Source organism: Varanus komodoensis, unplaced genomic scaffold (genome assembly GCF_004798865.1).
Source record: "Varanus komodoensis strain SLA01 unplaced genomic scaffold, ASM479886v1 scaffold17, whole genome shotgun sequence".
Lineage (NCBI taxonomy): Eukaryota > Metazoa > Chordata > Lepidosauria > Squamata > Varanidae > Varanus > Varanus komodoensis.
The window spans coordinates 7,206,835-7,224,693 of NW_025335505.1; the positions used below are offsets into that span (position 1 = coordinate 7,206,835).

A 17,859-nucleotide genomic window follows, 5' to 3' on the forward strand; every position below is an offset into this window, starting at 1 on the left:
ACCAAATTGTAACAGTTCCCTTCAATTGTGCGTGCGCCAGCTCTTTCCCCTATTGCACACATGGATTGGCTCTGAATACAGAGCGGGAATATGGAGTGAGAATACAGAAGAGAGGAGGGCAGTGGGAAGAGAGAGAGAGACAAAGACACTAAAAAAAGATAGAAGGTAAGAAAAACATAACTTTTTAAATCTATTTTTAACTATGTGAGCCACGTCCCCGGGCTGCAGACCAAGCCACAGCTGTCTCGCCAAGCCTGGGGACAGATGGGCCGAGGGAGAGCGGGAGCAGGGCCATGGTTCCCGTGACTTCCGAGCCTCTGCCACGGCATTCTCTGGGCAAGCCACTGCCACTGTGGAGTGACTGCCATAATTTTTTCCTCCACAGCAGGGAGATGTGGGAGGCACCCCACTTGGCCAGCTGTGACCCTGTCCCTCACCTCCCCTTGCCTTGGAAAGCAGCCATTACCTCCCTCCTCACAGTCCTCTCCTGGCTGGGGGAGCCACCCCATGCTCACCTCTCCCGCCTCCCACTCCCACTCCCCCTCCCGGATCCAGATGAGCACATGTGAGGGGACCTTCCTCCAGCTCAGAAGTGGGGCGGCAGTGAGGAGCCAGGATGGCCTCGCCGAGGCAAGCATGCCCTTATGGCTCCCCCTCGTGTTGTGCTCTTCCTTTCGGCGGGTGACACAGCTTCATCTTGCGCTTCTGCTGCAGCCCGAGCAAGCACAGCAAACATTTCTTAATTTTTAATTATTTTTATTTTTTAATTAATTTTAATTAATTTTAATTTTAATTAATTTTTAATGTGCAGTGTGCATAGGAATTCATTCATATTTTTTTCAAACTGTAGTTCGGCCTTCCAACAGTCTGAGAGACAGTGAACTGGCCCCCTTTTTGAAAAGTTTGCAGACCCCTGCATTACAGGGTCAAAGAGATGAAAGTTTCTCTTATTCCCATAACTATCAGACAGGACCCAATCCATGTAGCTGAATCCCTGGGCAACATGAAGGAGCAACAGAGCTTTCTCCAACCTGGTGCCCTCTGGACATCTTGCACTGCAGTTCCATAATTCCCAGCCAGCACATTGCCTTGGAATTAAAGAAGTTTCAGTCCAAGCTATCCAGAGAGTACTTGGGAAAGTTATTGTGACAAATCCTTAGGAACCAGATTTTACTGGGATCTTCAGCAAAACATTGCTGTGGAAATGCTCCCCATTCAGATCCTGGCCCTCAGTGCTACCCCTCAGCCCCATTTTTAATTCCCTCCAAATTGCCTCATCGGTCAGAGTGTTGTGGCCATTAAGCATGTACAGTCCTCTTTGGGTTGTTTGGGAGTGCCTGCCCTCCCTGCCTCCCACACTTGGGATTTCTTTTTCTAAAGATTTTCTTTTGCAGATATTGGGTTTTCCTAAAGCCTCCTCTAATGTCTCCCCTGCATGTATAAAAGGAGTTGTTTATTTGTGTTTATTTGGTGAGGCCAAATAAACAAAAGCACTTAGAACTTGATCATGCTAAACTGAGGAAAAAATCTGTGGGCAAGTCTGTCACTAGATGACTAAGGAAAGCTAGCTGCAGTTTGTTTTTGCTGTCTCTTGCTCTGTGTGTGTGTTGTTAGCTTACTTCTCCCATCACACTTTCTTATTCTAAATATAGAGAAAGAATAGTGAGGTGCTGCTGAACTGCTTTCTATTTAATTCCAGAATTCATGCAAGTAATAAAGTGCAATGCCTTTATCAGAGCAACCAAAGTGTGCAAACTCTTGGGATTTTGGGATCCCTTTACTAGGTCAGATATACTAAAATAAAAAGGAGCAATTAAGGGAGAAAGAAGGGGAGGGCAACTTGATGAAGTTTTAGAGTTTGCATTTTTCAGAGTCCCAGGACAGAATTAGAGCAAGAATCTTCTGCCACCCCTAGAACTTGTGGGACAAAAAAGGGGAGATCCTGGTGCCTCCATTTTTAAAGTATAAAATCCAGCTGTTCTCAGAAATATTTTCCAGCCTGAGCTAAGCTCACAGACTCCTTTTACACTTACTGTGTAGCACTGTGTCTTTCAAGTACTTTTTCTGTCTTTGGCTTCATTAGTTTTGCCCAGGATGTCAAAATAAAGCCTGCAGGAACAGAAAGGATGTGAGGAAAAACACTCTTGCACACATAGGACAAGAAACAACTGTGTGGGCTGAGTTACATTCTTGCCATTTCACAAAACAGTTTATCATGGGATTGATAGACTGATGAAAGCACCATGTGAAACAGTTATGCTTCTTTCCCATGGCTGCTATTGCTGGTATAAGTACCATTCAGAAAAGTAGCAATGCTAACAAGGCTGCAATTTAGTTGCTGCAACTTGGGAACAGTTAAATACATACACCAGGTTAAGTGTAGCCACTGCTCAGTCAAGAGGACAAGGCTGGGGTTTATATTTAGTTATTAATTTTAATAAATTGAATTATCAGAGTAAGTACAGTCATGGTTTGTCAAGAGGGCAGAGGAGGCAGGAGTACTCCAAAATGCTGTACTCCTTGCTAGCAATGCAACAGAAGATTTGAAAGCGTAGGCCCTTGTCGTGACAGCCACCATAGCATGCAAATCCAAAAATGGTCGATGTCAACAGCCAAGTTCTGGAGGTTTCCTTTTGAGTGGGAGAGGGTCTTTTGTAAAACCAATAGGTCCTAACTGCTCATTCAAATCAAGCCTCCCCAAAATACTTCACATTACAACAGTGAAAGCTCACAGCTCCACTTTGTGGCTCAGAATATCAGTTCTCAGGGAAATCAGGGAAGTTGTCCCAAGCTCCTCTACATCATCTTGAAGTAAGTGAAATAATAATCCAATGCCATATCAGAGGTGGGAATCCCAAGACCACAAAGTCCAACATGTAAAATTACTTGGCTGCCTCACTGAAGGAAAGGGGCCGTTCAGCATGCTGCTTGATCTCTCCATCCCTGGAAAGGACATCTGAAAATTCATTCCATCCTTTAATATCAGGTTTATACCGGGGGTGGGGGCTCCAAGCAGGAAGAAAGGTAATGCATTCCAGCTACTGAATATAAGTATTTCCAACAATACATCAGTATCTTCAATGGTGTCTTCAATTTTCCCATTCCCAGGCATCATCAAAACAGCTCTGCTGAATATGGATCGGGAAAACAAAGAGCAGTACCAGGTGGTCATCCAAGCCAAGGACATGGGAGGCCAGATGGGCGGATTATCAGGAACCACCACGGTGAACATCACACTGACTGATGTCAATGACAACCCACCCCGCTTCCCCCAAAGTAAGGAAAATTAAGTTACCTATTTACTTAAAGCCACTGATCAGTTGCACAATCAAAGGTTGTGAACCTTACAGGTGCAAAGTTCAATAGCCAAATAGCCAACCTAGATGCCACTGAAGTCACACCAATGTTTAGGGGGGAAATGGGTGGAGATAGACTTGATTCTTTCTTTCTGGAATGTGCTGTCCTGATTCAAGTTAAGATGGGTGCAGTTGCAGTGGAGAAAACAAAAATATCAGTCTCAATTACACCTACAGTATGTGCTTGGCAGAAGTCACTTCGTCCTCATTTCTACATTGTTAGTGATGTATTCTGAAGTCCTGGTAGCTAGGAGGACTGTACCAAATGCTTCTCTTTCCAAGGAAAATAATCTCGGACACATAACTATGCCACATTCTGTGTACTATAAAATGTGATTGGATTTTTTTTCCATTTGAGAAATAACTCAACAATATAGGGCAAACATTAGCCTATAGGGCAAAGCTTGACCTGTGGATATGGCAACAGGAAACTCCTACTGACAAGAGTAGGCCATCCTGTGAGATGCAACTCCATGGCTCAAAGAGAATTATGCATCTCTAGCCACAGGCTGCTTGCATATTCTGTGGCAATGATGCAGAAACATTAGGACTGAAAGGTGCCGCAAGACAGTATCTTTGGATCATTTGTAGTGTGGCTTGTTAACAAGAAGACCACAGCAGACAGAGTTAAAAGGCATACAGCAGGTTGGCAAAGCTATCGGCCGTGATCTACCTGGTCAGATGGTCTCTTATTTACCCTCTCTTTGCAGGGAGATGAGTGGACGGAATAGGGCCAGGTAAAGTACTGGCTTCTTAACCACATTCAAGTCAGTGAAACCCTGGAGAGTCAGTGCCACTCAGTATAGACTTTACTGAGCTGGGGGGCCACTGATCTCACAGTTTTCCTATTATGAAATGTCAGTGGAGCTATTTAACCATTCTGGATGGTTCAGGTGGCATGAATGCTGTGTGCATCCATGTCTGGGATAGCCCCTTTAAGGTTCAAAGGAAAACCCTGATGGATCATTGACATTGGAAACACTGGAAACTCATATTCCTGTAACTCCTTTACCACAGCAACCTAAGTTCTCCCAAATTGTGCAATATTCAAAGCTTCCACATCTCTTCATTAGCACCAATTTAGAAAAAGCAGGTAGGGGTAAAAGAGAAAGACTGGCACAGACCAGTCTGAATGTCCACCAAATCCTCTTCCCCCTCGCAACATGCAGGCACTCTGACTTCCCCTTCAATTACTTTTCTTTCTGTATCCATTTGGGCCCCCAGCCCCTGTCCCCATGATTGGTAACACCTTGTCTGATGAAAAGAAAAGATCTGGAGATCTCAAAATGCCTACACTTTTGAAAAATGCTTGCAGTTTTTGTGAACTTTTGGTTGAACTGATACAGGAAAAATGAGAATGTGGGTTTCTGGTGGTTCCAGTGTCCACTGGGCATTTTATCCACTCTGGTCTTTAAACTGAACTTTACAAGACTGATCTCCAGCACAGGTTCAACACTATGGCATGGTCTTTTGGTTAACCTAATAACAGCATTACACTAATACAAATTTTGCACTTTTTATGGTCAACACAGCCACTTTTGGATTTTTTTTTTCTTCCTGTGATCCTGTGCAAGTTCTACTTATATTGGAAGCAAAGCATATTTTAACAGCCCTTCAAACATATGCCTGGTCATATGTAACATATAATGGGCAAATGATTGCCTTCATAGCAACCATCACCACCCTAACACTGCCCAGATATTTTAGCCTACAGCTCCTACCATTCCTGGCCATTGCTCATGCTAACTAGGGATGATGAAGTCCAAAACTTTTAGAAGGAAAGGCTGCTTATAAGCACCTGGTTTTCCACTAAATCAGGCTGTGATGAAACACAGAAGTGTGTCACTAAAAGCATCTAGCAGCCAGAAAGTCCTGCAAACAGCTGGAGGTATACCAATCTAGCAGTCGCTGTAAACAGTGCAGATACTGGTAAAGACAGTATATCTAAATCTGTACATGCCTGAAAGGGTTTTTTAGGGGCAGAGGGAAGGATTCCAAATATTTCTAATTACCTGGCTAAAGTTTCTATTTCTTCACCTTCAGGTGCTTACCAGTTCAAAATTCCAGAGTCTACCCCACCTGATTCCCCAGTTGGCAGGATAAAGGCTACCGATGCAGATGTGGGCTCCAATGCAGAGATGGAATACAGCATCCTGGAAGGGGATGGCTCTGAAATGTTTGGTGTTGTCACTGATGAGGAGACACAAGAAGGCATCGTAACAGTAAAAAAGGTGCGCCTTTTAAGATACTTTATTGTACCACTTTGCATTGCAAACACCATTGAATGCATCCCACATGTTGGGATAGCAGGTCTAACCTCAGCTCACATTCTGTTCTGTAATTTACAAATAAGTAAACCTACAATCCAGTCCATCCAAGACATTGCCAAAAGGCATGTAGAAAAAGAAATTCTCAAATTTCACCTCCTGGCTTTCACAGCTTTCTTTTTATAAACCGAGATGTGGGGTAACAGATTGGCCCCACATTTGCAAAAAAGTAGTTCTGTATCCCAGATAGAGGTAGAAAAGAAGGCTAATTGCAGGACAACCTAGTCTTTTTTGAAAACCAACAGTGTGAGCTAAAATCTATTGAGAGACAGCATTTTGTGAGGGGTTTGAAGTTCTTAGGTCAAACTATTGTTAAGCAGAATGAAGGTCAAAAGGCAAACATTTTAAGGCAGATGTTACTGCTACGCATAGCCTCAGGAAGGATTAAATCTTAAATTAGCTGAACTTTCGCTAGCTGAAATATGAAAGCCATTCTTATGTTGACTTAACCCTCTTTGGGGAAACAGTCAGCCAGAACAAAGGCCTTTCATAGGCAATCTTTGACTTGCCTGAAGCTTTTCTCTCTGGGGTCAGAAATGACACTTTTTGCAACTACTGCTAGGTTTCATACTGATGCTGGTGAACACCAATACTAGCAATATTTTAATAAGTTTTAATATTGTCTTTCCTATGTTTTTAACTGCAGCCAGTGTGGGTCAGGAATTTATTTATGTTATATTTTATGCTGTAAGCCGTCCTGAGGCTTTTTGCAACAGGATGGCATATAAATATTTTAAATAAACAAACAAACAAACACTACATAATGTCAATAATGTATTGCATGTAAAAGCATACTGGAATCCTGTCCTTTCCATTGAATGCAATTAAATCTTCTTTTAGCATACCATCTCCTCCCTCCCTCCCTCCCTCTCTCCCTCTCTCATGGTTCTTTGTTTTGCATTTTAAGAGCAGTAGCTTGTAAGATCATGGGTGGGAATCATCTAATTATTTGACACTTCTTGTTGTCAGAAAGAGTCACACTCATCTTATTTACAGCAACCAATCTGGCAGCCTCGATAAGGTTGCAGATATCAGCCTGCATTAGGGCAAGTCAAGTCAATGCAGAAGGAACATAGTATGGATTTGCAAACATGGACTTGTGCGTGTAGTTCCCAATACAACACCTGTCACAGCTTGTTCATGCAAAAATGCCTCATAGGACTGGATTGTGATAGCAGTCAATTGTGTGACTGGCAGGGGAAATTTCATGTCTGGCTCTGAAAATCACCCTTTGGCCAGGTTTCATGCAGCACGAGGCATCAGAATGGGGGTTGGAGCAGTTTAAGGGATTGCGCAGTGTCTTCTCTAGCCCCAGGTTTGCATGATGCAGTCAAATTGAATGTGCCAACCTCACACGCAGCTCCTCCATTTCCCCAGGGTGGCCTTCTTCGTGAGGAACAAAGCCCTGGAAGAGAAGCTTCTGTCTACCAAAAAGCAAATAGCATCCAATTAGGACCCTCCTCTGTTCCTCAAGGCACCAGTCATACTAGTCAGGCCAGTGTCCATTTCCACTGACTGCATTCCAACTACCAACTACTTCTCCAGCCCCCAAACAAGCATGCAGGTTGTGTCAGAACTGTGTAGACACCCGCAGTGCTTATGATGAGACATCACGTAAGACATCAGAAGTCATTGATGCAAACATGGTCTTGGGCTAGTTGTTCTAGGAACATCAGCTGACCCATCTGTGCTCATAAACATGCCATCAAATCCAACAAACGACAGTTATCTCATCACTCGACACAACGCGAGAGCATTCTCGCCATACTATTTTACTGAATGTCACCCTCAATTGCTTCTGACTTCACATAACATCTTCAGTTGCATTTTCTGTGGGGAACAAACAATGTCTGAGCATATGGCTTTCACACACACACACACACAGGGTCCATTTATCAGGTAGATGCTTTTAGGGAAAGGGGAAGACAATTCAAAGTGAGCAATTTATTTTCTCATTTGAAAGGAAATGTTATTTTAAGTCAAGAACTGTGTGGGAAAGTGTTCATTTCAGAAAGGTAGGAGTGTGAACCTGAAACTTCTTTTAGTATATCTTGACATAATTCAGGGGGGATCTGAATCTTTTTGTTGACTTGAATAGAGTTAAAGCCATTATCACATTCTAAGAGGTGAAAGATTGAATTTCTTTCTGAGGGGAAACATGTTTTCTGACAACATCACATTCTCTTAGTAGGGCTTTACCCCAGTTCTGAACATGCAAGATTTCTATAACAGTAGTGTTAGCAGCATTGCATTCACAAACACCTTCCTCAGCTGAAGCCTTCACAGTAAGGCTGAAAGAATTATTCAAAATGGGGCTACTTGCATATGTGAGCACTCTTTTATGTATGTATGGATTTATTTGATTTTTACAATTTCAGCAAAACCAAGAATCAATGAAAACCCACTGAGAACACAAAACAAGAGGAAAGCCACAAACACATGCACAGAAAAAAGGAAGAAACACAAAGCCACAGAGTAATTGCAGTAAACTTCTAATGTGAGGTCCTACTGGGGCTGCCAATGTTGTGAGGTTTCAATCCATAGTGTGGTTGCAGGAAACAATTCGGTTCATAGCAGCCCAAACCCAAGCATACTTTCTCCTTGCCTTGACCTTTCCAGGAATGAGTTTTTCTCTCTCTTTCTTTCATATGTACACACACAAACACATGCTCCTTCCCATTTCCAATTCAACTATTTCCCCTGAAGAAGAGGGAGATGAACAAGATAAAACTGATCTTGATAAAACTGATAAAAGGTTCCTTCAGGGCTTTTCCTTAAAAAAAAGAAAAATGTGCAGTGGTACTTTGGTTCATGAACTTAATCTGGTCGTGATGCAAATTGGTCATGAGCCAAGTCAAATTTCCCCATAAGGTTCAATGTAAATAAGGTTAATCCATTCGGTAACTATTTTTTTAATCAGAAAAAAATGAAGCAAAGAGACAAAGAACAACAAAGATCACAGCCATCTCCCCCCCCCACCCCGAGCACAATTGCGGCCATCTCCCCCCACCCCCCAGCATGAGTGTGATAGTGGCCATAGATGGGTGCAATTGCAGGCACACTTGGGGGGAGACGAGTGTGATCGTGGGTGTGCTTGGGGGGGAGATGGGTGTGATTGTGCTGGGGTGGGGAGATGGCTGAGATCATGGTTGGGCTTGTGCAGGAAAGACAGGCACAATCTTGGCCATCCCCCCGCCCCCCCCCCCCCCCGAGCGCAACCACAACTGTGGCTGTCTTCCCTGAATGACCACAACTGCAGTCATGGCCATCTCGCCACTTGGGTGCCTGGGGAGACGGCCACAATTGAGGTCACCACCGAATGTGGGGTCCGCAACCTGAGTCAAAATTTTTATGATTTTTTTGTTGGCGACCTGATTTGGTCCTGAACTGAGGCATTCGTGAGCCAAGGTACCATGGTATTAACAAGCTTTCATAGAATACAATTAACTCAGATGAAAGGACTTTTCTTCAGAGGCAAGGTACTTGCAGCGATTTCTTTCCTTCCCTGAGCATCATGACTAAATGTCCCAAAAGAATGACCTGAAGGGCTGAAACGCATATCACCTTAAATATATTTCCAATGGCTATGGCTTTGCTTTCACTTTTACTCTCGAGTAGGCACACAGCCCCAGTTCAGATCAGATTCTTGTGTTGAGGCCAGGGGCTTTTCAGAACTAGACAGGGAGTCCTGTTCCTATTTGGGAGTAAAACTGGGCAAAACCTGTAGCTGTTGAACTGACTGGAGGTATTGATTGTTCTGACTCTCACTGAAAGCAAAGCTATGCATTAGCTATGCATGACATTTATTATGCGCCTCATTTTTTCTCTAGGCATGACACAGCATCAGCTGCTGCAACAACCATACAAACTAATGTGCATGAAGATACAGTGTAAAACACAGTCCCATGCAGAAAAAGTAAAAGCAAGTTATAGGAAGCAGAACAATCAAACAAAAATAGCATTTGAAAATACTTAAACAGATTTTCAAACAGATTTTAAAAACAGAAATGTATTAGTTTGATGCAGAAAAGATAGCAGCATGGAGCTGGGAGCCACCATCAAAAAGCCCCCGCTCTCACTGACACTCTGTAGCCTCAGAATGAGAGGGCACTTCAGGAAGGATTGCTATGGATCACCTGAAAGGATGGGTAGATACCTATGGGAGAAAGTGGTCCATAACGCACCAAGGCGTTCCATTGTGCTGATTCCTGTGTGGTGGGGCTCCTCATCCATTTAAGCTTTTTTCAGTTTTGTAGGAGCTGCCCATGGTGCCCTGCGCTTCTTTGGAGGAAGAGGTTCAGCACTTTGGAGAGCTCTTCCAAAGCCTCTTGCCCTGCTCAAAAAGACGGGTTTTATAACTCCAAACTTGCCCCTTGAACTGGGCTTGGAAATAAACTGGTAACCTGTGCAAGCAAGAGAGGATTTGTGTTCTACAGCTTTGGTGCCTGCACCTGGTCCAAAGGATCTCTTATTCTGTGTGGAAGCCTGAACCCAACCACAACCTCAGGATTCAGTTGTTGTACTGAATGCCTCTGCGGCATAACCACTTTCTTGATACAAAGTGCACAATGTACTGTGACCCTTCTCCTCCTGCAGCTTGCCCCACATTCATGCTGCCTCTGTGCAAGGAGGTTTAATCTGAAATTAGAACCGTTAAGGCCATTAAGGGAAGAACATGGTTCTTCTTGGCTGCTGGTTTTTATAGGCCCTGTTACTGCTGTTATCTTGGACATCTCAAATACGCATTGGCTCTTTTGCATCCCTGTGTTAGTCCCAAGAGAAGGACCTCCACCAAGAAAGTTGTTATCTATACTCCATTTACCAGCAGCAGTTTTAGTACAGGGCTGCACAAGCCAAATGGAACTGGGATCACCAGCCATGTATATTGGCCCAGGAGGGCTCCGTTCATCCCCTCTTTGTGGTGTCCCAGTAGGGACTGCAAAGACAACAGGGTTATGACGCCTCTGATGAACACTGTATGTTAATGCATTCATATGGCTGGGATTGATGCACTCTTGGACCATACACCAATCCACTGATGGGGATTAGGCAAAGGATGTTAGAAAGATGCCCTGAAACCCCATGAGGATGAATAAAACTCCATGAAACCCCTGGAGTTCCTATCAAAACAAGCATATACCATGCAATCCTATGCATGTTTACTCAGAAGGAAGCCCCACTCTGGTCAATGTCAGCTCATTCCCTAGACTGAGTGCTACTTCTGTGTAAATGTACATAGGATAGGGCTGTAAATGTTTGCTTTGAGCCGCATGATGTATGCGAGCTCATATACATTGTAGTGCCTATTTCAATGTCAAGTCTCTCTGAAAAGGCTTTCATTGCTTTCTCTTTAACACGTCCCATTTTCTCTTCCCAGGCTTTGGATTTTGAGAAGAAGAGGCAGTTTACTCTGAAAGTGGAGGCTAGCAATCCTCATGTGGATCCCAGATTCCTCTACCTTGGGCCATTCAAAGACATCACGACTGTCAGAATCCAGGTGGAGGATATTGATGAACCTCCTGTGTTTAGCAAGCCAGCCTATGTACTTGAAGTAAAGGAAAATGTCCAGATAAACACAGTTATAGGAAGCGTGTCTGCCCGAGACCCTGACAGTGCAAAGAACCCGATCAAGTAAGCATACAAATGATTTCATTTTTTTAATTATTGACCTCTAACATTATTGTGGTTTTAAAATGCCATCAACTGTTAAGGATGACAATGTAGCACAGCTACCTGTTTTATCCCTAGAGCTACTGAGCGAGTTGAATTCTTTTTTCTTTCCTTTTTTTTCTTTTTAGCAGAGAGTACATAAAGCTTTGGATAGATGTAGTCATAATGACCATAAAGGGATATTTCCGATATATTTTGCTTTGAAATGTAAATTTAGAAATAGTTTATTGGAGTGCAAATAAGGATCTATCAGTAAGAGGTCTCCTAAGAAGTGTGTGAAGGAGGTCATGAACGAAGGATGGACTTAAGAGATAGCTTAGGTTCTACTGAAATTAATGAGATAAAAGTAGATGGTTAACCTTATCCAGAGGTACAAGTTCTTGTGCTTTCATTTTAATGTGGAAGCTAATGAAGTAGATACCTTCCAAATGCAGGTTATCCTTCCTTTCCTGCATTCCACTGCACTGTGAATCAAGCTGCACAGATCTCATTGCCTTGCTTTTGTGAACAGGATGGGTTGGCAGTTGGTCAGTGCAGGCTGGAGGTTTTGCAAGCACAGACAGATAACCATGTGCTTGATGTGTATCTCCTCTGCCCCATCCACATGGACATGCCCCACTGCAAGGGTGAACGATGTGGTTCAAGTATTAATTTCATTCCATCTTCAGTATCATTTCAGAACTGTTCTACATGTTTAGACTTCTAGCAAAAACCATCTGTGCTCTCCTTTACAGACTGTTGGGGAGGAGGAACATGGGGGAGGGAGAAAAGAAGTGGTAGGAGGAGGAAGAAAAAACTGGTGACTCACTCCGCCTTGGCTTGGTCCTGCCTACTAGTGCTGGTGCCAGGTTTTGCAGGGCCCTGGAGCAAGATGCTTTCAGTGGGCTCATCTCCTCCTGATTTCTGGCCCCAGTGGCTTTCCCTTTCTGGGTCCATTCTATACATCTGCTCAGATGGAGAGCACAAGAATACTTTGCACAGTTTCCATACTCAGGACAGGTGAACAGCAGTCGCAAGGAGAAGGAGGTGCAGCAGCAGCAGAGTCAGGATGCCCCACAGTTGGCAGTCGGTCCTCTGAAGGTTTGGCAGCCTTGGCAGGGACTCAGTTATGCCACCCCTGATGCCAACCCTGCCTCACCAGCCTCCTGACTTGTGTCTCACCAGCCACCAGCACACACCTCCCAACAGATTATCCATGAACTGATGCAACCTTTGACAACAAAAGGGATGTCCACCCATGCTGCACTCCAGACTACAGCCTATATTATTAGTGTTGTTGTAGTTGTAACTGAAAGGGATGCTGGTGGCGCAGAGGTTTAAACCACTGTGCTGCTGGGCTGGTTGATCAAAAGGTTGCCGGTTCAAATCTGCACAATGGGGTGAGTTCGCATTGCTCCGTCCCAGCTCCTGCCAACCTTGCAGTTCGAAAGCATGCAAATGCAAGTAGATAGAATGGTACCACTTTGGTGGGCAGGTAACAGCGTTTTGTGCACTTCGGTGTTTAGTCATGCCGGCCACATGGTCACGGAGACTGTCTGCAGACAAACGCTGGCTCCCTCGGCTAGGAAACGGAGATGAGCACCACCCCCTAGACTAAGGCATGACTGGACTTCACGTCAAGGGGAAACCTTTACCTTTTTAGTTGTAACTGAATTGCTTTAAAATTGCATTTTAGATGGTATTTTAATTGTGATTTAAATATTTACATAGAAACCACTTAGAGTTTTTGAAAAAAATACTTAATAGTATAGAAATAATTCAAATAGATAAAATAAATAAACCTCCATCATTCTTTATCACTGACTATGCTGGGCGAGTTGATGGGAATTACAGTCCAAAACATCTGGAAGCTGCAGGTGTTCAACCCTGGCATGATCTAGACCGTCGCTGAAGCTGTTACCTTCTATTTGGTCCATTGTTCTTCATCTCTCATGGGCTCTACACTGCTGTTGCTGCATTTGCAATGCAAAGATGGATAATGTTTGGTTTTTCTTGTCCTCTTGACGCAGCATGCCAAATGTAAAGCAGAGCAGAGCCTCTGTGGAACTGTGAAGGAACAAGGGTGATGAAAATTCAGAAACACCCCAGCTCCTCAAGTAACACAGAATAACTGCAAGGCTGAACATGTGTGATACATTCAGCATGTGTGTTGACATGGGGAGGTGTTAAAGGATTTTTCATGATTTTTCATGAAAGAGCAGGGGTAGAATAATGATCGAGATGAGACACCCTCTGAGATGTAAATCCAGGCATAAGCAAGGGCTAACACCACAGGGCAGCTGGTGTTTATTGAGGAACTCAATAAATGCCAGAAAGCATTGAGATATGGGACATCTTCCATGATGAAAGTAGGGACATAGCGCATCCATGGCATCATTAACAGTAATGGTATTGGAAGTGGTGGGGCAGTGGAGGACATCCACTTACATGATGCTCCACAGAGTGGCATCACTGGAAGACGAGTCCTCATCCAGGAATCTTTAAAATTACATAAGCAGGCAGCCAACAGAGGGAAGGCGAGGCTATTGTCACATGAGGTGAACAAAAGCAGTTGCATGCGTTGAGTGTAGGCTGCATTCCTATGCACAGTTCCCTGAAAATGTCCCACTGAATCATGCCCAGAATTGCTCGGTCAGGCTCCACTTCTGCTAGGGAGGAGTGAAGGGTCAACCAAAGTCTGCAGAGAAATTTCAGGTTTGAGGAGGAGAGAGGGTGCACTACACAAATGCCAGCCACAAGGGGCAGCAAGTGCAGAACTGTTCAAGGGAGCAGGAGACCTCCTGCTGGCTCAGAGTGGAAGGCGCGAAGCCGAGGACTGCAGGTAGAAGAAGCAGGAGAAGAGGCAGAATGGCAAACCCTGAAAGGGAAGGACAAGAATGGGTCAAGTCGTGCAGCAACAGATCACATCAGAACTGGCTTCTCTAGGCGTATATCCTAGGAGCAAAGGAAGTCAAGAAAGATGGGAGTAATAATGTCGATGAGCTAAGAGAAGGCAGGAACAGCTGTGCATGCCTGCAGGAAGAGGCCATCCTGAAGGGCTTCCTGATGCCATCTCTGCTACCATCCTCCAGGATCTGTGAGGAGAGAGTAGGGCTTCATCTTCTTGACAGTGATTCCCCCCACACACTATCATAAGTGTAAATGCTATCTCTAACTTTCTCTCTTAGCTCAGGGGAGGACACAATTAGACCGTTATATGTACTACTTGTCATTTACTTGTCAGGTTCCCCTGACAGTTAGAAATAAAACCTTCAGACACTTGACGTTATGTTGAAAACCCTCAATTCCCCCCCCCCCCCACTTGACTGTAGCTTTAAAAAGATAAAGGAAAGCCTAAGCACAGAGCACTGTCAGTTGGAAAGCCCTTTGATCTCCCATTAAAGAATCCTTCATAATGTCATTATGAAAATGCTTAGTGAGAAAAAAAATCACATGTACAGCCCTTGGTGGCCCACAAATCTTCTCAACTCACAGTTGCATTAAACACAAGGATGTTGTATTTAAGAAAGCAATTAGGAAAAGCTCTCCAAGGAACAGGTTTTGTAAAAAATCTGCCTTTGGCACGAGCAGATTGAGTGACATGTACAGTTGTCAATGGAGTAACATTTTCGTTGCTGATTCCCCCTCATCTGCTGGCTGCTGAATGACTTTTCTGATGAATAAATGCATTAGGTTCACACAGGGAGGCACAGCCATCATGATATTACAGCTGACAGTTTCCGGTCCTGACGCCCATCCGATTAAGACTCCCGAGATGCATAAGAACCTTTGACTCAAGAGAACTGGTGTGGTGGTACATTTTCATGTAGGCAATCATCAAGGCCGTCCCCAAAACCACGCCCCTGAGGAGAGACCAAACAGCAAAGCAGTTCTAGCAATTTCCCTGCATTGGGAGCAGGTCTTTTGTAAAGCTAATGGATCTTAATTGCCCATTCAAGACCAAACCACCTCCACCCACAAACTATTTTGCATTACAATGGAAATCACTCAGAGCCGTGGATTGTTGTTGGAGAAATTCATTTCCCCGCAGCCACTCTGAGGATTGCAGCTGAACTCAAGTGGGGATCCTGAGGACTGGCAGATGGCGCCTTTGCTCTCCAAATCAAAAGGTTCGGGTGCTTCTGCCCTGTGAGCCCTGGGTGCACTTCACCACTGTTCAAAAGGCTCTGCCACGCATCAGCGCATGGCTCAGCTGCAGGCCCTCAGCTATTCCTCTGTCCACATCTGCCACACTGAACGTTGCATAGGAAGCGGGAAGGCAGCACTGCCTTGCTGTTTTGCAGAAGAGCTCATACTGGGTGTGACGGTCCATCCCGTGCCTGAATGACATAGCAGCCCTATGTAGAGCATATGCTGGATGATTCACAGACCCAGTGGCAAAAGGGAACCTTCGGAGGCAGCACACTATAAATGCCAAGGAGTCAAAGAGAATTCTCTCAAATTCACCTTCTGGAACTGGACATCTGAACCGTTGAAACACAATGGGCCTGCTTGCACCCCACATGAAGCCATACTGTGAATAAGCTACAGTGGGTTGCTTGCTTACTGAACAACCCATGGTGTGCCTGACAGATGCTTGTTCCCTGGAATTGTTCTCCCACTCCTTCCCCTCCATCCGGCTGGAGCTGGCATCCCACTGTCCTTCGCAGCAATGCCCATCTTGTCTGCTCCTCCTTTCTCTGATCACTACACCTTTTTGTTCACTGGCACGTTTTCTTAAAGCCTCAAAAAAGCACAACGGGAGTCACATTTTTATGAAAATTGGGCAACGGTAATAATAGTCAACATTATTATTCCATTGGTCTTCCACATGAATGCTCTTATGACTCCCCTGTATGTGCCCACGTGCCTGGCCGATCCCCTTGTCCATTTCAGCTGCCAGAGGGAGCAGTGGGATGCGGTGAGCAACAGACGGACAAGGCGAGACTGCGCAATGGCTGATTTGCTCACAGTTGTCAGGGTCACATTGCCAGCTCAGTATCTGAACAGCTAACAAGCTAAAAGCTTGTTAACTAAGGAAGTCTCAGTAAGCAGCAAAAGAAGGCAAACCAGAAGGGATACAGGACAGTGCCTCCTCCTTAGCAGGGTGAGACTCCCAACTTTAAATATTCAATGGCTGGTTCTGGCTGCCCTTCTCTTTTCAACACTTCCCTAACTCTCCAGCAAGGGAATGTGTGAATATTAACTCCCACATGAACAGTTTTAGCAGCTTTGTTTTTGAGCACTTAGAGCTGCAGTTACAGTGGTTCACTTACAATTCTAAAAATAACAGCAAAACAACAAACCCAAAGTATTTGCAAATTAAGTGACTGGGAAGGGAAATCTGTGCCACTATAAGGGCTGGGAAATAAATGGAAGCAAGAATTGCCCACCCGCAATCGTACTTTGGATGGAACTCACCAGAATCTGTCTCTCTAGTATTCATGGAATTTCTCCCATGCTCAGCCCAGTCTTGCCAAGGGAGCAGAGCAGAGGAGTCCACCAAAGCTCACAGAATGAAGCTTCTGAAGCGAACGAGCGTCTTTCTCATCAGGCACAGTGCTGCCAAGGCTGCTGTAGGTAGCCCAGAAATGGGATGCTGGTTGCACAGTAGTGGTGTGGCGCCCAGTCCCTGCCAAGCACACATCAGGTGCTACACCTGACATGGAAGAGGGGTCTTGCTTGGGCAGCATGTGGGGCTTGACTCTAATGAGTTCAATACAAATGCTAGGCAAGCTTACCAGAAATTTGGGCACCCAGGACATGTCAAAGCGGACCCGAGCCTGGGAAACCAAGACCAGGGAATCTGTTGGCTTCCTGGCCTCAATACAGGTTCTTCCACATCCCTAGCTGCAATACGAGCAGGTGGGTAATTTTTTAGTCACTTATCATTTAGATGTGTGTGAGAGAGTTTTAATTGACAGGGAATTGCACTGGACACAGCAGTAACTGCTCCCAAAATGAACCATGAAAAGTTTGGCCAGTTTCCCCTTTCTAAAGTAGGTGGAGAGGCAAAGAAGTGGTAAGGTAGAAGATATAGATGTGAAAACCGGGCCAGAATCTGGCTCACTGGCACTTGCTAGAATTCTTTTCTGCACTCAACCCTGGCCAGGAAGTGGGCCAGCTGCAGATCACATCCACAAACACTTGATAATGGTAGTGGCATCTTTGAGCAAAGAATACAAAAGATGCCTTTCTTGGTGTGATGTAGGCAAGGCCTGCAATCATGTGTGCAGAAGCTTGGACACGCTTCCTGTGGGAGGCCCACAGGAATGCTCAGTGTCAGCTGCACTGGGGGCAGAGGCAACTGGCACTCCCAATTGGGTTGCCCACATGTCACTCATGGAGGACACCAACGTACCAGTCCAACACTTAAAATGGAAAGGATCACATTGCCAAGAGAGAGAGATGGCCCCTCCCTCTGCTTTTTGTGCACTTGCTGATTTGGCCCTTTCCCTGCATTTTCATTGCTTCTGGGTCCTTCCTTTCTCTTTCTGTTATCCCCCCCACCCCCAGGTCAGGGTTCT

General features: G+C 44.7%; 1 protein-coding gene across 3 annotated transcripts in view; it reads left to right on the top strand.

Annotated features, from left to right (window-relative positions):
- The window catches only part of LOC123021569 (cadherin-6), a 79,070-nt gene that overhangs the window by 39,015 nt on the left and 22,196 nt on the right, over positions 1–17,859 (top strand). For all 3 annotated transcript variants that reach the window (XM_044426400.1, XM_044426401.1, XM_044426402.1), the window contains 3 exons: positions 3,109–3,276; positions 5,400–5,587; positions 11,061–11,314. In XM_044426400.1, coding sequence (XP_044282335.1) covers positions 3,109–3,276; positions 5,400–5,587; positions 11,061–11,314 — 610 coding nt within the window. The remainder of the gene's footprint in view (positions 1–3,108; positions 3,277–5,399; positions 5,588–11,060; positions 11,315–17,859) is intronic.